Genomic DNA, 22,646 nt, shown 5'->3' on the forward strand with positions numbered 1-22,646 from the left:
TTAATGTTGTGCCTTTTCTTGTATGTGGCCTGTGAGTTTGTGAACTGTGAGACTACGCTGGGTCTGTTACTGACTGAAACTTGAGAGAGATGGATGAGTTGGTTGTCTGAATTGAGTCCTGTACTAAGCCTTTATTGAGTCTTGTTTGCATGTTTGGACTGAATCTGTTGTCTTTAATAGTTAAATATTAGAGTTGGTTTTGAAAAACTGAGGAAGGACTTGTAAGACAGTAAGGCCTGGGCCGGCACGAGCATGGCCCAGCCCGGCATGGCTTGACCCTAGGTCCATGGGCTGTAGACACAGCCCGTGGGCTGGCACGGCGTGACACGATGAACTGATAGGGTCAATCTCAACGGGCCTGACCGTATCGGTCGTGTTGTCCATTTGGCCATCTATAGCTGTAGCACACTCTCTTTGACGAATACAATATATATGCATGATTTATTTGTGGAAAATATATTTTTTTATGTATGATTTATTTGTGTAGTTTTCTATTGTTTCTCAAACATAAATATATAACACTCGTTACAAATCAACTAAAATTTACATGAAGTAATTGCTGCAAGTTTTTCATGGCACGGAGTGTGGAAGAGACCGGTCAGAATACGTCTGAGAGATGTGTTCAGAGGGAAGGTGCGTCTGGTTGCTTCTCTGGCAATGCAGCCAAGAAGACAGGATGTTCCAGGTACGCTTCATGGAGCCTCGCCAGGACTGGGTAAACTGACTGCAAGGTGAAAAAATGGTTTCCTTAGAGCCAACAGCTAAATATGATGATGTTCTAAGTTCATCAGTTCGCTCCCTTTTTCAGTAATAGGCAAACTGTAGTTGAAGGTGTTATGAAACCTACTCCGTTTCCTTATTCAGCATCTCAGAGAACAACAAAATATCGAGCATTCGCATGAGGAATTGTGTATCTTGGTTCAAGAAAACAGAACAAACAAGGTCTTGTGCTTATACTTTAACACTGAGCAAGCTGCAAGCACCAAGCCTGCAATACTATTCTATCCCCTCATGAGATTATAAATTAATAAAGAATAAGCCGTAATTCGCGATGGTAGTGGTACCTACCATATCAATTCCAAAGCGCTTAATTCCACCGTATATCTGTGGTTCCAGAAATACATCTGCCTATACAGTGTCAGCAAGCAAATATCACCATCCTTAGATAATAGAGTAGGACTACGAGGTTATAAGCTAAAAGTTTTAGCCTAAAACTTACAGTACCCTCTTTTTGAACGGACAATTTTGCTCCCCAAAGGGCTCATCACAATAGTAGTTTCAGCGTGTACTGGTGTAAGATTTTTATTTGGTACTTTTGAGTTGCTTATGTGCATAGAGATTTTTGTACGAGGGTAACAGAATTTTTAATAACCATGAATCCATGGTCGCATAGCATTGCAGCTACCTATCTAAATAAAAATGCCCACAAATAAGGAAATGAGGTTTGAAGAGCAAACCAGCTGGATTTCGTTTCCTGTGGCATATTTGGTGCTGCATCCTTTCAACAACTTCTCAAGAGCTGAACATCCATGGAGAAATAGACATTGAGATGCTAGGGCAGCATAAATTAGGATATCACAAACTATAAAACAACGGAAGTGGACAGAGAACTTTTAAATCATGATAGTCGTTTGATTGGTGTGGTTGTAGATTTCTTTTTCATCTCTTCGCAAAAAAAAAAATCTTTTTCATCTAATCTTCACATAATTGACCAAAATGATGATAGGGTACAGAACCTGTGAAGCCCCTATTGATGTGATGCTGTGTCCACTTAATTGCTTCGTTGGAGTCTAACTTCTCCTCGATGAAATTCTGCAGTTAAGGCGAAGAACAAGTTTGCCACATCTACGTCAAAAAAACAAAGAAACAATCGATACAGTTATTGATATGCGACCACGGATTCATGGTCAGCAGGGAGCTCCTGCGAACGAACTCACCCAGACAGGATAGTTTTGTAGTGGCTGGATGCTTGAACCCACGATGCTTGCAATCTGCAACTCAAAGAAAATATGACCATTTCATTGAGATGCAAGGATTTGGAGGAGTTGGCAAAGTAAATTAGGACGTGTTTTCGTTTCTGTTCTGTTTATCATGAACGTTAAGTGTCTTCAGGATAAAAAATATTTCGGTAGTGTTCCTTTTTTTCTGAAACTACTTGAAATGATTTTGGTGGCACAGAAATAGAGACTAACCTGGATATTCAGTGCTCTCTTTTTGGGGTCCTGTGGTAGCAGAGGATACTGGGGGTACTTGTCCTCTAGGTACTAGTCCACCATAAGAAACATGAACTTCATGATGGCCATTCAGGATGCAAAAAATACTCAAAAATCTCAAATTGTACAACCTGTATTACTGTACATCATCAGTATATGTACCCCATGCATGCCTTACCAGCAAGATTGCAAACGAATCTGCGACAATCGTTTCGCCATCGACCAATGCTGGAACATACTTGATTGGGTTCAGCCTCTCAAACTCTGTAGCCAAAAAGGGGCAAATTAAGCAGTTTTCAGACCAATACTTCTGCACCTGGATTTTGTGAAGGAGAACACTGGTAGACATGACATGTCGATGCTGAAAACCATTTGTATGTAAGCACCTGGATCTGACTGCTCGTTTGCGAGGAGATTCACCGGCTTATACTCGTACTCCAGTCCTTGAGCCCACAGATTATTTCAGAACGTTCATGTTCAGTTAACACCTCTGAAGCAATTGCCCTTGCGGCACAGATCTGACAGAGCCATGAGGATTACCTTTGAGATTAAGGGCTATGCGGACGCGCTGCGAGCATGAGCTTCGCCAGAACGAGTAGAGCTTCAGCTTGGGGCTCTTCACCGGCGGCACCACTGCCGCCGTCGCGGCTGCCGCTCCGGTGAGCTCCTGAGTGGAATAGAACCAAATCAAAGAAGAGGCGGCCGTGATCAGTTGCTCTGCTATAGCCTACAGGTGATGAAACGGCGACCAAACTGCATATACCTGTAGTGGCACGTTGGATGAATCATCGGACGCCATGACGCGATCGATGGTGTGTGTTGGGGGTCAGCGGCTTCTGTTCTTGGTTTGGATGGTTTGGAGCTAGCTGCCGTGGAGCGAGTAGAGTAGGACAAAGTGCCCCTCGAGCGGGGTGGGGGAATACTAAGCCCTTGTACAAAAGGGATCCATAGTGGTGAAAGCCACCTGTTGTGCACTTGTGCTGGTATGGCTAAGTAGCTTGGTGGCTGTACTAGCTCATCAACCACATAGATTATATAGGGTGTGTTTGGTTGTAGTTTGTGTTTGGTTGGGTCTCTAAATCTTAGCCTGGTTTTCTAGAGCTAAGATGAGCTTGTTTAGTTGACTACAGATGGGCTGCGTCCTGGCTTACACCCTTAGCCTGGCTAGGAAAGAACGTGGGAGCCGTCGTTTTTCTCGAGCCAGGCTCCGGCTAGCGCTGTTGTCCGGTCGTCTCACCACCCGTGAAGTTCAAGCGAGGCAGCGGCGGAGGGAAGGCCGGTGCGGCGCGCGCCGCCGGCACCAGCACAGGCGGCTCCGACCACCACCACCACCAGACCCCGGCGAGCCCCCACTCCCCTCCCTCTCCACCGGCCAGCACGAGGCTCGCTGCGCCAAGACGGCAACCCCGGAATCGGCCGCTGCCCGGCGTAGGCCCCGACCCTCCACCTCCATCTGCTGCTCGAGCGTGCACGAGCTGGAGAGGTCCCCGAGCCCGCGCCTGGGCGTGTCGCTGCCGCCGCTGCGGGAGGCGAGGCGGGTGGTGCTGATGCGGCATGGGCAGAAGAAGGGGGCTCCGATGTCACGCCTTTTGGAGCCAGGCGAGGTCGACCGGGACCACCGCACCTTCGTGCCCGACGGCATGGTCGGCCGAGCTCGACCGCGATATCGTCGGCCTGCGAAGCGGCTCACCAAGACGGCGTGCTTTTGCTTGTGCTGTTTCTGAATCCCCGTGCTTGTGCTTATGCTGTTTCTGAATCTCCGCCCAGCTCTCCTTACGATACGGAGAATGCTACTTCGTGTTGATTTGGTGGTTGGAAGCTGCGTGGAAGTGTACATTTTCTGTTCTCGTGTTTGCTTAGCTGCTCCTTGCTGTTCGGTTTCAGAAGTTGAGTGTGCAGTTTCCCGCTGGCAGGAATTTTACTTGCTGGGACGGCTATAGAGTTCGATTTCGATACCACTCAAGCTGATTTCCATTTGTTTGTGTGATTTCACTCTTGTCTACATGAACTAATTCTGTTGTAGTGCACGAGAATTGGATACAAATTGAAATTTTAGTTGTCTGAATGTCTGCATAGACTCGATATGATTGTGTTTTATAATCCCATGTTACTTTGGTCTGTTCCATGTATTTGTGCTACAAGTAATCCTGCAAAATGTTCTAAAGCTCTAGATATTTCTACTGTTCTCGTTGTGTTTGCTGAGTGCTCTGTAAGCTTCATATTGTTTTGAATGGTTATATGAAAGGAACGACCTCACCGAGGATGCCCATCACTGGTTCGATGAAATGGAGTAACCTTAACCATTGGGAGAAGAGGTGATTCTATCAAAATAAACCAGACAATCAAACACACATTGGAGCTAGACAGGCTAATATAGTACAGACAACCAAACAACTAAGAGTTGGCTTGGTGGGAGCAGACTAAGGCTGCACAGGCTAGGATTCTAGCCAGGCTAGAAGTTATCCAGGAAACCAAACATACTCATACTCTCTCCGTCGAATGTAACTACTCCCTCCGTCCGTAAAAGAATGCAATTATGAGAATCATGCCGGTCAAACTAGCTCATGTTTGACCAAGTTTATCTTAAATAGTATTATTATTTATGTCTCAAAAAAAATTATTATGAAAATATATTTTATAACTAATCTAATGGTACTTATTTTGTATCATGAATGTTAGTACTTTTTAATATAAATTTAATCAAAGTTCAAATTGTTTGACTTCTCGAGAAGCGAGAATTGCATTCTATTGTGGACGGAGGGAGTGTATAACTTATGCAAGTCACACTAGTTTAACTTTAATCAAATTTATAGTAAAATAGTATTAACACGTCTCAACTAGTACTTATCCAAGATGCTTGTAGAAATTTAGAGTTAAAAGCCATATTTATTTTTGCTACAAATGGTTGGAACTTTAGTTATCGTCTTGAGAACTAGTTTACACCTATGTGAGTTTTATTTAGGGTGCGTTCATAATAAGCTTGGTCTGACGCTTCTTTAGAAGCTGAAGCTAGAACATTTGTTTCCATTATCAAAAAAGGTTTAATACAAAATTATATTTATAATTAATTTAATAGTATTTTTTTTATCATAAATGTTAGTGTTCTTTTATATAGTTTTTGTCAAACTTCAAGTCATTTGATTTACAACAAAGTACACCATGGCTAATTGGACATGGATGTTCCCGCCACCGGTGCACCTCATTAGTGCTTGTCTCTGAGTACGTTTCTTCGCCTTCATTTGTCTAAGCTTCGCATGTATGATGTCTTGAGATTCTTGCTTCTCTTCTAGGATCTTTCATGCTTCTCTTTGATATTTCTTTATTTGAAATGTTGATTGCTTGGTCTTTACTTGAGCCCAACTCAAGTTCATCTCTTGCATCGATAAAACCAAGTTTCTTGTATACTAGCAAACATTGTTAGCCCTAATGCTTATGGTCATTCAACCACCAAAATCACTAGACCCTTGCTAGTGTATACGTTTTTTTTATGGATCAAATGAACCTACATCTAAGAGAATGTTCTCTCCTGGGATCAAACCTACTTGGATCTCAAATGAACAATATAAATTTTGGATTCAACCTATCTCAACCTACTTTAACCATCAAATCAAACACATATACTTGTATTTAAAGGTGGTTCAAGTGCATATTTGGTTTCTACCCCCACTGTACCAAGCCAAAAAATTGCAATAGCCAATGTAGGGCATGGCCAAAACTTGATCATATATACACATGTTTGGATTAGAACCATGCCAAAATGCTAAAAATCCTATTGTGTATAACAGTATAAGTATGACATGTGGATCCCATGTGTAAACAATATTTAATAACAAATGATAGGTAATATGGATCCTAATATGTTGATTTCAAGAAATACTTTATACATTGGAAATGTTGTTTAACTGGTATAATCAATTGATGTTTGGAAACCAAACAATGAATGCTAGTGACAACACCAATCTCCTTCTGCTCCGTTAGGTTGGCATGCATTTCGGACGCCTAGACAGCTCGCTTCAGCAATTTGAGCACCCAAAAATGACATAAAAGCATCTCCAACAAATTATTTATGCTACATCTCCTAAAAATCTATATATGTGATCTCTTATTATTAGTAGTGTAGTCTTTTCTTTGTCTTTTCAACAGATTATAAATACTTTTAAAGTGGATAGAGGAGCATGACTGGATCACCCATTTGAGAGATAGAGGAGGCTGGATTTTAAGTAGTTACTTAATTCTTTTAGATATTGGGGATAGAATGAGTAGTCTGTTGAAGCAATCACAATTCCGTATATTGTATATTGTTTGTATTAGAGTTGAGACAAGTAATCCATAGAGATGCTTTTTAAGTTGGTAAAGAGAATAGCTGGGCATGCCAAATTTTTCTTGGCCTAGCCAATATTTGTTCTTCAATCAAATGATGGCCTAATTTATTTGGGATGGCCAAAAAAAATTCTTGGTTGAGGAAATGATCCAGTTGGTCCATGAAGAGTTCTATGCTTGGCCCAACTTTCCACGGCCCATCAGATCAGTTCTGGAAGAAGCATCGTATGGCTTCTCTCTCCGTCTCTCAGTCTCACCCACGGTCATCGGTCACCGGCTCACCGCACTGCCACCAGGGCATGTCAGCAACTATGAAATTTAATTTGTACAAGACAACTAGTTTAATTTTGATCAAGTTTATACCAAATATTATTAACGTTTATGTCTCCAACTAGGTTTACTATGAAATGATTTGAGAGTAAAACATTATACTCCAAGACATAATGAAAACTTCATGACGACGTTTCTGGTGTTAAAACAATCAACGGACAATTAATCGTCACTTTCGGAAGTCCGGAAGACAAGAAGACGGTTTTGTGCCTAGCCTAGCAAAATTGGCCTAGCCAGTTTCTCTTTGATGCACCGGGTCGGCCTGCCCGAGAGACCGACGTTTTCCTGCCTATTCCGAGTCCTGTCAGAGTCCAGCTCAGTTCCGCCTCGTGTTTTGATGTGGGAAACATACAAAACAGATATATTTTGTATTGGGATAAGACCACTCTCTCTATATATATCGGAGGATCACGGCCGATTAAGGGATCCAATATCCAATCGACTTTTTTTACATCTATTACCCGTTTTGCCCTACTTTTCCAATCTCTTGATGTTTGTTGCATCTCTCCATGAGATCCAGCAACGTTCTAAGTGGCCTTGCCGACCCTAGGATGACCTTGGCATGTATCTCCTCGATGAGTGTTCCTGGGAGGTGTTCTCAAGTTCTACCGGCAAAGGATGGGCTCCAAATCGGCATAACGGATCACTCGATCGGTCTCGCTAATCTTGAAGTTCTTTGCTGCGTTTGATAGGTCATGTGTGAACTCGAGCATTCTAGCTCTTGCTGATGGGCGCTCCGAGATACAATTTAACGTCAACACACTTTTTGGCAATTCCACTAGGAAAGAAAATCAATTTGAGTTTAAGGTGCCTCAAGATCATGACAATAACGGAAAGGGTGATCTCACCGACACATCCAATGAGAAGAATATCGTCCATCCTTCAACTATTGATCAACTCCTAGAGGAACTCCGCAAGATGGAGGAGGATAAGAATGCTGCTAATGTAGCACCCTCTCTAGCAAGTTACTTGATGGATGGTCAAGTAGCGTTGCAAAGCAATTCAAGCCCATGAACACTCTTGTTGGGCCATGCTAGGCTGTAGGCACAGCCCGTGGATTGGCATGGCATGACAAAATGAACTGATAGGCCATACCTCAATGGGCACAGCCGTCATAGGCAGAGCCAGGGGTGTGCGTGTGCCACTCTATTCTATGGAATACCCATGTTTTTTTGCAATAAAAATAAATATATGTATATAGGTATATATGGACATATGTATAATTGTACAACATGCTGTAAATTGGTCCATAAGCATAATAGGCTTACTACCAGTCCACAAAGTCACTATAAGAGCAAGTACATTGCCTCATGTCAGCAGTCTCATACTCCGTCTTATATAGCGAGACATAGGATTTTTGTTGATGTGGATCAAAAAGAGAAGGGAGGGAGCAAGAGGTTGTTTCGTGAAACAAACCAGTTCATGAGTTAAACTTTGGACTATAAGATAACTATTGTACCAATGTATAAGTTATTGTTGTCAAGCAACTCACAACTTTATTTTTCTTCTATGCATAAATTAAGGAATTGTGACTTACTACGAGACAACTTAAAAGACAACCATTATGCATGCTATTGAGTCGTCTTAAAAATACGTGATACTACATAAGACCTTCTACAAGACAACACCAATGTACTTGCCCTAAATTGCATCTCGTCTCCACTCTCCCGTCCGTGGCACAACGTCTCAGCAAGTGAGTTGCGGCGCATTGACTCAGAAGTTAGAAGCGGTGGTGGCTGTCATCAGTCATGGCACAGCCAGCACCCCTCCTCAGCACCTCAGCCCCCTCCCAGCTTCGTTGTCTGCTCAACTCGCCCCCTCACTCTTATAGTCGACACCAATGTCCAGCGGCAGAGCGGATTGTGTCGAACTTGTTGGCGGTCACTGCAGTCTGCATCAGCCAATACGGCAGGACCCCTCTTGGCGCCGCTCCCCCGAACTCTGTAGTCTAGACTCCAGCATGCTTCGTACATAGTATTTCATTTTCTTCTCTAATTTATTAAAAAAATAATGTTGATTGATGAAATCTAGAGTGAATCCCTGCAATCAAATATATTGCATATTTGTATTGGGATTTTTTTATGTGGAATACCGAGCTGCAAATCCCTGGCTCCTGCCACTGGTCATATGGGGTTATGTTGTCCATTTGGCCATCTATAGTTGTAGCACACTTTCTCTTTGACAAATACACTATATATGCATGATTTATTTGTGAAAACTATAATTTTTACGGTAATGCTCCTGTGAGGACATCCGGACGGACGGACGCACTTTTCACTCACTACCGCTCTGACCGCTCGCTCCCATCCGCGCCCCTTTAAAAAAAATATCTCTACCCATATCCATGGGTGCTCACAGGTGTGCTCGTACTTGCCAGCCAGGGGGTGCTCACCAGCTACTGGCACAGCAGTGGTGCTCATGCTCGCCAGCTAGGGGTGCTCGCTAGCCGCTGGCCTGCTTGTGCTCGCCAGGCAGGGGGTGCTCGCCAGCTGCTGCCCGCTCGCCAGGGGTGTTGCAGGGGGTGCTCGCCGAGCAAGCCACCGTGCTCGCCAGGTGCTCCTCGCGCAGGTGCTCGCCCAGCACAGCACCTCTGCTAGGGCACCGATGACACTACCTTAGCTAGGGCACCGGTGAGCTCCATGCGCCATTGCCGACCTCTGTATCGGCGTCGAGCTCCGAAATGACGAGGCTCCATTCGTCCAAGCAGCAAGTTGATATTGCGCTGAAAGCGTATGTTGCAAGCATATATTTCAAGTGTTCAAATATTTCAGAGGTGTGTTGCAAGTGTTTCACATCGATGTTGCAATAGTAGATCAGGATGTTGCATATATTGTAATGGCTATACACGCATGTTGCAATGGTGTGTTTCAAATGTTTCATCTTTTTTCAGAAGCATGTTGCAATTGTGTTTATTTTGGATATTGCATATGTTTCACACAGATATTGCAAGTGTTTTATTTGTATGTTGCATATGCTTGTGATGGCTTTTCAAGCAAGGGCGAAGCTCAGTGGAGGTGAAACTGGGCTCTGGCCCCTACTTGCCTACAACAAAGTTACGAAGGACAGGCAGCAGCATGTCAGATGATACTGTGATAGAGAGTACTAGGCCTATTACTAGGAAAGGGTGGCAGCAAAGAGCCAGAGACATAGGAGTACTAAGCTGTGACTCATAGGGGCTGATTGGTTGCCCCGACGGGGTGGTGAAAGGTCCTAATATGGCTAGAGGGGGGATGAATAGCCTATTTAAAAATCTATAAATCAACTAGAGCAATTTGATTAGTATGACAAATAGCGAAATGCAAACTTGCTCTAGCTCTACAAAGGTTGCAAGCCACCTATCCAACAATTCTAGTTGCAATGATTACTAGGCACACAACTTGTAATATTACTACTCACTAAGAGCACTCAATCTTGCTATTCTAAAGAGCTCCACTAGATGAACTCAAAATAACAAAGCAAGCTCTTAATTCTAATTACACTAAATAGCTTACCACAACTAGTTTGCAAGAATATAAATGAGTGAGTAGGGTGATTATACCGCCGTGTAGAGGAGTGAACCAATCACAAGATGAATACTAGATCAAACACCAGGAGAATACCAAAGGGCAAGAGACAACCAATTTTTCTTCTGAGGTTCACATGCTTGCCGGCACGCTAGTCCCCGTTGTGTCGACCAACACTTGGTGGTTCGGCGGCTAAGAGGTGTTGCACGAACCTCGTCCAAACAATTGGACACTGCAAGAACCTACCCACTAGTGAGGTAACTCAATGACACGAGCAATCCACTAGAGTTACCTTTTGGCTCTTCGCCGGAGAAGGCACAAGACCCCTCACAATCACCACGATCGGAGCCGGAGACAATCACCAACCTCCGCTCAACGATCCTCACTGCTCCAAGCCGTCTAGGTGGCGGCAACCACCAAGACTAACAAGTGAATCCCGCAGCGAAACACGAATGCCAAGTGCCTCTAGATGCAATCACTCAAGCAATGCACTTGAATTCTCTCACAATCTCACAATGATGATGAAACAATGATGAAGATGAGTGGGAGGGCTTTGGCTAAGCTCACAAGGTTGCTATGTCAATACAAATGGCCAAGAGAGTGAGCTTGAGTCGGCCATGGGGCTTAAATAGAAGCCCCCATGAAATAGAGCCGTTGGGCTACTCACTGCACTGAACACGGCTGACCGGACGCTCCGATCAGATTGACCGGATGCTGGACCCCAGTGTCCGGTCACGCGATACACGCCACGTGTCCCCTCTCTTCAAATACTGAGTGCCCGATCCCAACGGTCAAGTGATGACCGCACGTGTTGCTGCGAAGTGACCGGACGCTGGACCTCAGTGTCCGATCATTTCTAGTAAGGTTCCATTCGTGCAAAATCACGACCGGACGTGTCTGGTCATGCTCGACCGGACTTACCCAGCGTCCGGTCACTCAATGTCTCCACTGTGCACCACACGTCAGCGTACGTCAGCATTGATCGGACGCACCCTGCCAGCGTCCGGTCACTCTTCACGCCAGCATCCGGTCACAAGACCAAAACGCATGCTCACTACTGCTGCTGACCGGACGCAGGACCCCAGCGTCCGGTCACTGCGCCACCAGCGTCCGGTCACTCTGTGAACCCCTATCTTTTCTATATAGGGTGCCGGTGGCACCGTCAGACTGTCCGCGCTCTACGGTCGGACACTCCACCGGTGAAGTTTCCAACCCTTGCTTAAATGTGCCAACCATCAAGTGTATCACCTTGTGCACATGTGTTAGCATATTTTCACAAATACTTTCAAGGGTGTTAGCTCTCCACTAGATCCTAAATGCATATGCAATGAGTTAGAGCATCTAGTGGCACTTTGATAACCGCATTTCAATACGAGTTTCACCCCTCTTAATAGTACGGCTATCTAACCTAAATGTGATCACACTCGCTAAGTGTCTTGATCACCGAAAAAATGGCTCCTACTATTTATACCTTTGCCTTGAGCCTTTTGTTTTTCTCTTTCTTCTTTTCCAAGTTCAAGCATTTGATCATCACCATGCCATCACCATCGTCATGATCTTCACCATTTGCTTCATCACTTGGAGTAGTGCTACCTATCTCATAATTACTTTGATAAACTAGGTTAGCACTGAGGGTTTCATCAATTAACCAAAACCAAACTAGAGCTTTTAATCTCCTCCTTTTTGGTAATTGATGACAACCCTTTCACAAAGATATGAGTTGAAATTTAATTGAATCCATGTTGCTTGTCCAAGCATATTTACCATGTGTAAAGGATATGGACAAGTTTCATGAATCCCAAATGGTAGCAATTGCTCCCCCTACATATGTGCTAAGAGTTTGGATTGTAGCTTGCACATATGCTTAGATAGGGAATATAGGAGACAATTTCTATCGTATGATGCTAAGGTATAAGAGATGGACCTTTGAAGCATGATACCAATCGGAGTGCACCAATATACCATCCTTAGCACCATTAGTAACTATACATACACAAAAAAACTAGAATGCCCCATGAGATCAACATTACAAGCAAGGGTCTAGTTTCCATAAAATGAACATAAGTCTAGTTACTTTACCCTATGCATGCTAGTTTTTCATTTCACCATTCAAGCATATAACTAGCATACACCACACAAGCATAGATATTGAAATTTAGAACTTGTGCCATGCAAGCAAATATTTGAAGTGCACATTTAAATGCAACATACAAGTTTATGAGCTTGCTCCCCCTACTTGTGTGCATTTTTTTATTTTTTTTACAATGTTATTTCATTTGTTTGCTTCTCCTATCTTTGTGAATTTCTCTCCCCCTTTGTCAACAATTAGCACAAAAGGTGAGCTCAAATTATAGATAGGTTGAGGTGAAACCATGTGAAATGACGATCATTTTCCCAATTTGGTTCAATCTAGATCACTTGCAAAAGATATTTAACTCGGTTTGATCCAAGGACAAGCTTCTTCACACCTCCAAATAAGGGTTATCTTGTACCATGTTGAGTTAAACACTTGTAGCTTATTTTCTAGATCAAACACTAGGTTTACAAGTCCACAAACATGTCATATGCTACCACTAGATCATTTCAAGCGTACAAGCAATAGTGGTACCATACAAGCATCAAATTCATTTGTTTTCATGAATGAGCCTATTCAAATGTGAAATATGTCTAGATGCACTAAACATGTCCTTAGCAAGGATGTACGCCATGCCAATCAACTTTTACCTTGAATTGCTCGAAGGAGAGGCATGTCATATAAATTAGGGGTGCATCAACACATATTGGAGAAGTAAAGTATGTTCAATTCATTCCTTAGCTTGCAAAACCTCTTTTCATCAATTGGCTTGGTGAAGATATCAGCAAGTTGATCTTCGGTGCCCACACTCTCAATGCAAATGTCTCCTTTTTGTTGGTGATCTCTTATAAAATGATGGCGGACATCAATATGCTTTGTTCTTGAATATTGAACCGGGTTATTGGTGAGCTTTACGGCACTCTCATTGTCACATAGCAATGGCACTTGCTTGAATTTGATTCCAAAATCACTCAAGGTAGCCTTCCTCCAAAGTAATTGAGCACAACAACTACCGGCCGAAAGGTACTCCGCTTCGGCGGTTGAAAGTGCCACACTATTTTGCTTCTTTGATGACCAAAACACAAGTGATCTTCCCAATAGTTGACATGTGCCCGATGTGCTCTTTCTCTCAACTTTGCATCCCGCATAATCGAAGTCCGAATATCCAATCAACTCAAATCTTGCTCCTTTGGGATACCACAATCCAACATGTTGTGTATGCTTCAAGTACCTCAATACTCTCTTTGTTGCTTTCAAATGACTTTCTCTTGGTGAGGCTTGAAATCTAGCACACATGCATACACTAAACATCACATCCGATCTTGATGCGGTCACATAGAGTAGGCTTCCAATCATAGACCGATACATCATTTGATTTACCATGTTGCCACTAGCATCACTATCCAAGCTTCCACTTGTCCCCATTGGTGTACTAATAGCTTTACTATCATCCATTCTAAACTTCTTGAGCATGTCCTTGATATACTTGCCTTGACTCACAAATGTGACATTCTTCATTTGCTTGATTTGAAGACCAAGGAAGTAACTAATCTCTCCAATCATAGATATCTCAAACTCACTTGCCATCATCTTGCCAAACTCCTCACAAAAATCTTAATTTGTTGACCCAAAAATGATATCATCAACATAGATTTGCATTACAAACAAGTCATTTCCAAGCTTCTTAGTGAAGAGAGTGGTGTCAACCTTTCCCATCTTGAATCCCTTAGAGAGTAGAAAATCTCTCAATCTCTCATACCATGCTCTAGGTGCTTGTTTTAATCCATACAAAGCCTTTCTCAACTTGTAAACATGATTGGGTTTCTTCTCATCTTCAAAACTAGGAGGTTGCTCAACATACACAAGTTCATTGATGTACCCATTGAGAAATGCACTCTTCACATCCATTTAGTACAACTTGATGTTGTGGGCACAAGCATAGGCTAACAAGATCCTAATTGCTTCCAATCTTGCAACCGGGGCATATGTTTCTCCAAAGTCAAGACCTTCAACTTGAGTGTAACCTTGAGCCACTAATCTTGCTTTGTTCCTTATTACTATCCCATCTTGATCTTGCTTGTTCCGAAAGACCCACTTGGTTCCAATCACATTATGATCCTTAGGCCTCTCAACTAACTCCCATACTTGGTTTCTTGTAAAGTTGTTTAGCTCTTCATGCATAGCATTGACCCAATCAACATCCTTCAAAGCTTCATCTATCCTCTTAGGTTCAATGGATGACACAAATGAGAAATGCTCACAAAATAAAGCCAATCTTGATCTAGTTTGCACACCTCTTGAAATATCACCAATGATAGTGTCCAAGGGATGATCTCTTGCAACATTGGTTGGTTGAAGCACTTGCATTTGATTGCTTGCATTTGATAGATCACTTGGTTGAGATGATGAACTAGCCACTTGTTGTTGATCTTGCGCTTTGTCATTACTAGTTCTTGCTTGAACTTGATCATGAGAACCACTAGCTTGCACATTTGAGTTAGAGAGCACTTGACTCTTACCATCTTCAACATCAATCACCTCTTTAGGCCTTATATCACCACTGTTCATGTTCTTCATTGCATTGACCAATTGAGTGCCTCTTACATCATCTAGATTCTCGTCTTCCTCTTGGGAACCATTTGTTTCATCAAACTCCACATCTTGAACCTCCTCAAGAGTACCACTAGCTAAATTCCAAACTCTATATGCCTTGCTAGTAGTGGAGTAACCAAGCAAGAAACCTTCATCACATTTCTTTTCAAACTTGCTCAATCTAGTGCCTTTCTTCAATATGTAGCATTTACAACCAAAAAACCAAAAGTATGCTATGTTGGGCTTTCTTCCATTCAATAGCTCATATGGTGTCTTCTCCATCGTGGGGTGACAATAGAGTCGGTTGCTATAATAGCAAGCCATGTTTATTGCTTCAGCCCAAAATGAATGACTCACATTGTACTCACTCAACATTAATCTTGCCATGTCAATCAAAGTTCTATTCTTTCTTTCAACTAGGCCATTTGATTGTGGAGTGTACTTGGGCGAGAATTGATGTCTAATTCCAAATTTATCACACAACTCATCAATTCTAGTGTTCTTGAATTCACTACCATTGTCACTTCTAACTTTCTTGATAGTTGTTTCAAACTCATTGTGAATGCTCTTGACAAATGATTTGAATGTTGCAAATACATCACTCTTGTCAACAAGAAAGAATACCCATGTGTATCTAGTGAAATCATCCACAATCTCAAATCCATATCAGTTTCCACCAATGCTTGTGTATGTGGTTGGTCCAAAGAAGTCCATGTGCATCAACTCAAATGCCTTAGATGTGCTCATCATGCTCTTCTTAGGATGTGTGTTACCAACTTGTTTTCTGGCTTGACATGCACTACATAGCTTATCTTTCTCAAATGTGGTATCTTTCAAGCCTCTAACTAAGTCATGCTTAATCAACTTGTTCAATTGTTTCATTCCAACATGACCAAGCCTTCTATGCCATAACCAACCCATGCTAAACTTAGTGATCAAACATGTTGTCACTTGAGCTTCTCTAGCATTGAAATCAACCAAGTATAGATTTTCATATCTAAATCCTTTGAATATCAAGTTAGAGCCATCTACACTTATAATCTCTACATCATCCACACCAAATATGCACTTGAAGCCAAGATCACATAATTGAGCTACCGACAAAAGGTTGAAGTTCAAGCTCTCTACTAGTAGCACATTGGAAATGCTCAAGTCATTGGATATTGCAATCTTACCAAGCCCTTTGATCTTGCCTTTGCCATTATCACCAAATGTGATACTATCAATCCCATTGCTCTTGTTTTCATTGATTGAATTGAACATTCTTGGATCACCGGTCATGTGTTGTGTGCACCCACTATCAAGCACCCAATGCCTTCCTCCGGTTTTATAACTGACCTACAAAAGAAGATTAATTCTTTTTAGGTACCCAAACTTGCTTGGGTCCTTGAAGGTTAGTTACCAAGATCTTTGATACCCAAATGGCCTTCTTCTTTGGGCCCACAATTGATGTACCAATGAACTTAGCCTTCACACCATTGGCACCCTTAACAAGCATGTAACAAGAATCAAATTTAATTGAGGATACAATAGGTAGCTTGTTCTTGTTAATCTTGCAATATTGCTCTACATGCCCAACTTGCTTGCATCTATTGCAAAACCGACCATTGCCCTTTGCAAAGTTAACTTTGGGAGTGACAAAGGCCACCTTGCCTTTCTTGGGGGTATAGCCTAATCCCTCTTTGTTGAGAGAAAACCTTTGGCTACCCAAGCACTTTAGCAAGCGGGCATCTCCACCATAGCCATTGCCTAAAGCACGAGTGAGCTTATTCACCTCCTTCTTGAGGGTCTCATTTTCCACCATTAATGAGGCCTCACAAGTGAGACCATCACTCAAAGGTGAAGTAGAAGTAGTAGTGCTACAAGAAGTGTTAGTGAGAGCAACTATAATGGACTTATAAAAAGATTCATCAATAAGATCACATGTTAGTCCCACATCACATGATACAATCACTTGCTCCTTCTTGGCTTCCTCTTTGACTTGCTCGATGAGAGAGGAGTGAGCTTTCTCAAGCTTAGAGTGAGCTTTGCCAAGCTTCTCATGGGCTTCCATTAGCCTCTCATGAGTGGCATTGACCTCATCAAGGGATTGCTCAAGAAATTTGACTTTCTTGTTCAATTACTTGCACTCCTTTCTCTTCATCTCAAAGCAAGTATGCACTTGCTCACACATGTCCATGAGCTCCTCCTTGGAGTACAACTCATCATCATCATCACTCCTAAAAGCATCACTTTCACATTCATCATCATCACTCACATCATATTTTACCTTGGTAGGTTTTGCCATGAGGCATGTCGAAGGAGTGTCGAAGATGGAGGGCTTGTTGTTGATGGCAATGCTTGCTAGTGCTTTCTTGATAGATTTCTTGCCATCATCACTAGAGTCATCACTATCCGAAGAGCCATCACTATCCCAAGTGACCACATAGCCTCCACCCTTCTTCTTCTTTTGGAAGGTCATTCTCTTCTCCTTCTTTTCTTTCTTTTCCTTCTTGTGCTTCTTCTTCTCATCCTCATCATTGTCACTATTGTAGGGACAATTTGCTACAACGTGATCGAGACTCTTGCAATTGTAACATCTTCTCACATATTCTTTGCTTTTAGTGTGATCTCTTCTCTTTCTTGCACCATAGCCCTTCTTCTTCATGAATTTTCCCATCTTGCGTACAAAGAGGGCCATAGCTTCATCATCAATATCACTAAGATCATCATCATCACTAGATTCTTTCTTGGACTTACCCTTGTTCTTGGATGATGATGAGCTAGCCTTGAATGCTATACTCTTCTTCTTCTTCTTTTCTTCTTCTTCCTTCTTGTCATCCTTGTCATCCCCCTCCCTTTCCACACGGTATGTCTCTTGGGTCATGACATCACCTAGTACTTGGTTAGGGGTAATCTCTTTCAATCATCCACTTATGATAAGTAATCTCAACATCTCAAATCTTGGAGGTAAGCACATCAAGAACCGATGAGAGACATCATCATCCTTGATCTTCTCTCCCAAGGCCTTCAAGTCATTTACAATCACTTGCAACCGATGGAACATTTTCGGAATGCTCTCATCTTCCTTCATCTTGAAGCTTGTCAACTTATCCTTGAGAATGTACAACTTAGCACTCTTCACCGCCGGTGTGCCCTCATATGTTTCCTCCAATCTCCTCCACACCTCATTTCCTCTTTCACAATCCTTGATTTTCTCAAACACCTTGGAATTAATGGCATTGTATATGGTGTTGAGAGCCATTGTATTGCATTGCTTGTTGGTCTTGTCTTGGTTGGTGGGGTCATCAGGATCAATGATAGCATAGTCATTCTCGATCACCTCCCATATTTGATCATTGATTGAACCAAGATACATCCTCATCTTTCTCTTCCAATAATCATAGCACGTGCCATCAAAGAACGGTGGTTTGCCCCCCACATGGTTGAACACAACTTGAGCCATAATTTGACACCGAGGTTGTTAAGCCTTCAATCAAATGGTGATCATGGCTCTAATACCACTTGAAAGGTCCTAATATGGCTAGAGGGGGGTGAATAGCCTATTTAAAAATCTACAAATCAACTAGAGCAATTTGATTAGTATGACAAATAGCGAAATGCAAACTTGTTGTAGCTCTACAAAGGTTGCAAGCCACCTATCCAACAATTCTAGTTGCAATGATTACTAGGCACACAACTTGCAATGTTACTACTCACTAAGAGCTCTTGATCTTGCTATTCTAAAGAGCTCCACTAGATGAACTTAAAATAACAAAGCAAGCTCTCAATTCTAATTACACTAAAGAGCTTGCCACAACTAGTTTGTAAGAATATAAATGAGTGAGTAGGGTGATTATACCGCTGTGTAGAGGAGTGAACCAATCACAAGATGAATACTAGATGAAACACCAGGAGAATACCAAAGGGCAAGAGATAACCAATTTTTCTTCCGAGGTTCACGTGCTTGCCAGCAAGCTAGTCCTCATTGTGTCGACCAACACTTGGTGGTTTGGTGGCTAAGAGGTGTTGCACGAACCTCGTCCACACAATTCGACACCGCAAGAACCTACCCACTAGTGAGGTAACTCAATGACACGAGCAATCCACTAGAGTTACCTTTCGGCTCTCCGCCGGGGAAGGCACAAGACCCCTCACAATCACCACGATTGGAGCCAGAGACAATCACCAACCTCTGCTCAACGATCCTCGCTGCTCCAAGCCATCTAGGTGGCAGCAACCACCAAGAGTAACAAGTGAATCTCACAGTGAAACACGAATGCCAAGTGCCTCTAGATGCAATCACTCAAGCAATGCACTTGGATTCTCTCCCAATCTCACAATGATGATGAAACAATGATGGAGATGAGTGGGAGGGCTTTGGCTAAGCTCACAAGGTTGCTATGTCAATACAAATGGCCAAGAGAGTGAGCTTAAGCCGGCCATGGGGCTTAAATAGAAGCCCCCACGAAATAGAGCCGTTGGGCTACTCACTGCACTGAACACGGGCCGATCGGACGCTGGACCCCAGCGTCCGGTCACGCGATACACGCCACGTGTCCCCTCTCTTCAAATATAGAGAGCCCGATCCCAATGGTCAAGTGATGATTGAATGCGCTGCTACGAAGTGACCGGACGCTGGACCTCAGCGTCCGGTCGTTTCTAGTAAGGTTCTATTCGCGCAAAATCACGACCGAACGCGTCCAGTCATGCTCGACCGGACTTACCCAGCGTCCGGTCACTGAATGTCTCCACTGTGCACCACACGTCAGCGTACGTTAGCATTGATCAGACGCACCTTGCCAGCGTCCGGTCACTCTTCACGCCAGCATCTGGTCACAAGACCAAGACGCGTGCTCATTGCTGCTACTGACCGGACGTAGGACCCCAGTGTCTGATCACTGCGCCACCAGTGTTCGATCACTCTATGAACCCCTGTCTTTTCTGTATAGGGCGCCAGTGGCACCATCGGACTGTCCGCACTCTACGGGCGGACACTCCGTCGGTGAAGTTTCTAACCCTTGCTCAAATGTGCCAACCACCAAGAGTATCACCTTGTGCACATGTGTTAGCATATTTTTACAAATACTTTCAAGGGTGTTAGCTCTCCACTAGATCCTAAATGCATATGCAATGAGTTAGAGCATCTAGTGGCACTTTGATAACCGCATTTCAATACGAGTTTCACCCCTCTTAATAGTATGGCTATCTAACCTAAATGTGATCACACTCGCTAAGTGTCTTGATCACCGAAAAAATGGCTTCTACTATTTATACCTTTGCCTTGAGCCTTTTGTTTTTCTCTTTCTTCTTTTCCAAGTTCAAGTATTTGATCATCACCATGCCATCACCATCGTCATGATCTTTGCCATTGCTTCATCACTTCGAGTAGTGCTACCTATCTCATAATTACTTTGATAAACTAGGTTAGCACTGAGGGTTTCATCAATTAACCAAAACCAAACTAGAGCTTTCAGGTGGTCCTAAGGCCCATCCAGCACAAGTTGGTGCAGTTGGGCCTTGTTTGGTTGCCACCCCCCCCCCCCGCATGGTTTGCCTGTCTCCACTCATTCCCCTCCCCTCCACCATCCCGAACGACTCCATCTTCTTGCCTCGACCTTCCCTCATGAGCCAGGACCGAGTGATGCTTGGCGGGAACCCTTGGGACACTATGCGGGAGATGGCACCGTCCCACCAATAAAAGCGCGCACGCAGGTGGGCGTTAGGGTTACCGCCCCATTTCTCGCCTCTCCTACCTCCATTTCTCTAGTGCAACCTCTCTTCTACCTCCCTCTCGCCCTCGGTTCTTCGCCATCGTCAACCACCTCCGACGGACCCTTGTTGGTCCTCCGGTGCTTCGGACAGTATGTCTTGCCTTCCCCCACCTCCTGTTCCTCTGATTCGTATCATGATTTTGTTTGCGCCGTGCACTGGTATTAGGGTTCTTGTTGGTACCCACCTAGATCCATGCATTTTTTATGCAGATCTACCTGTTTGTACTTGTTTCGTACTTAGATCTGTGCCTTTTGTATGTGATGATGTGGATCTATCGTGTTTTTTTGCTGTCTGCTTAAGATGTTATGGATGAGAAAAAAGTCTACATAACCCCCTCACCTATTGCAACTTGACTACTTCATCCCCAAACTGAAAACCAGCTATTTCACCCCTTCACCTTTACAAAACCGTTCAAATAACCCCTAGGGAGGTTTTGCATAGCGGTTTTGCCATGCTGGCATGCTGAGGTGGACAACTGACAAGTGGGCCCGCTTGTAAGTGGTGCCCCTTCTCTCACTGATAAGTGGTCCCCACCCGACATCCCCTACCTCTAGCTTTTTCTACCTGGGGGCTCATGGCCGGCCTCGTTGACCACTCCACGCCGGCCAAGCCCACCACGTGCTCCTCCTGCAAGCTCGACGGCGGCAGGGACCACCAGCACCATCGCCGCATCCCTCACTGTGGCTTCAGGGACGAGCTCAGGAGCAAGCTAGGCCTACTGGATGGTGTGAGATCTAGCGAGGATGGGAGGAGAGGCTGCGGGCATAGATTGGTGCTAAGGAGTGGCTAGACGAGCTCTTTGTGTCACTACGAAGCAAATGGAGGTGGAATCAAGGCTGGGGACGGCTCCAGTGAGGAGATCGAACTAGCGGCGGCAACCTCAGCCATGGGGATGTGGCCACGGCGGCGGAGGACGCGAGTTGGAGCATGGCGTTCATGCCTATGGAGTCACGGCAGCAACTGCAGCGGCGAGAGCATGTGTAGGAGGCACCGGGCCACCGGGGATGCTTGTGTGCCAGTGAACGCGCCACCCACAGTGCCATCCCACTGCCTGCGGCTGAGGCTACGCCTCGCAGCCACCGAGCTCCACAGTCGGGAAGCGTGGGCGGCGCTGCGCCACGATCGCGTCGAGCTAGTCGTAGCTGTGGCGCTTCCAGTAGCCCTTGATGCCACCCTTGTAGGCCGTGCCACCACCGACGACTCTTGGAGAAGTTGGACTAGCGTGCTCAAGTGGCTGACCTTGTGAGCTATGGATGTGCTGTAGAAATGGTGGGGAGGGGTCACTCACATGTTCAACGACCAGTGGGGTGAGGTGAGGAGGCTAGTGGCTACCATGGATGGAAAGGAGCTAGAGGTAGGAGCTAGAGGTAGGGGATGACATGTGGGGACCACCTATCAGTGAGAGAAGGGGTAACACTTACAATCAAGGCCCACTTGTCAATAATCCACATCAGCTTCAAAGTCCACCTGAGCGTGCCAGCGTGGCAAAACCATTATGCAAAACCACCCTAGGGTGTTATTTGAATGTTTTTGCAAAGGTGAGGGGGGTTAAATACTTGGTTTTATAGGTTGGGGGTGAAGTAGTCAAGTTGCAATAGGTGTGGGGTTATGTAGACTTTTTCCTTATAGATGATGATGCCTATTTCGATGTTGAAACTGAGCTCAGTGCCTAGGTCGATGATTTTACTGCATATGGCAGATTAGGCTCTAGAGGAGCACCATTTGGCTGGGATGAACGTCTTTCCACGCTTCCATGGCAGCCATGAACTTGCCTCACCACTTTGTGTTCTTATTTGCCACCTGGGATGATTCCATATGATCTGAAGTTAGTTTGAAGTTAGCTTAGGCCTGCATTTTTAT

At 44.0% G+C, this 22,646-nt stretch overlaps 1 protein-coding gene across 2 annotated transcripts; it reads right to left on the reverse strand.

Annotated features, from left to right (window-relative positions):
* Window positions 1-184: 184 nt before the first annotated feature.
* On the reverse strand, window positions 185-3,210 carry LOC136484711 (glutathione S-transferase zeta class-like). 2 transcript variants are annotated; one of them, XM_066481651.1, is made up of 10 exons: window positions 2,977-3,209; window positions 2,754-2,880; window positions 2,600-2,656; window positions 2,392-2,477; window positions 2,193-2,264; window positions 1,938-1,991; window positions 1,737-1,812; window positions 1,458-1,519; window positions 1,069-1,128; window positions 192-724 (listed from the first exon to the last, which is right to left on the reverse strand). In XM_066481651.1, the coding sequence occupies exons 1-10, from the start codon at window positions 3,010-3,012 to the stop codon at window positions 623-625; spliced, it is 732 nt and encodes a 243-aa protein (XP_066337748.1). In that variant the 5' UTR covers window positions 3,013-3,209; the 3' UTR covers window positions 192-622. The 2 variants fall into 2 exon arrangements, with proteins under 2 accessions (XP_066337749.1, XP_066337748.1); XM_066481652.1 differs by lacking the exon at window positions 1,069-1,128 and having other exon boundaries at window positions 185-724; window positions 2,977-3,210.
* Between the last annotated feature and the right edge of the window lie 19,436 nt (window positions 3,211-22,646).

Source organism: Miscanthus floridulus, chromosome 10 (assembly GCF_019320115.1).
Source record: "Miscanthus floridulus cultivar M001 chromosome 10, ASM1932011v1, whole genome shotgun sequence".
NCBI classification, from domain to species: Eukaryota; Viridiplantae; Streptophyta; class Magnoliopsida; order Poales; family Poaceae; genus Miscanthus; species Miscanthus floridulus.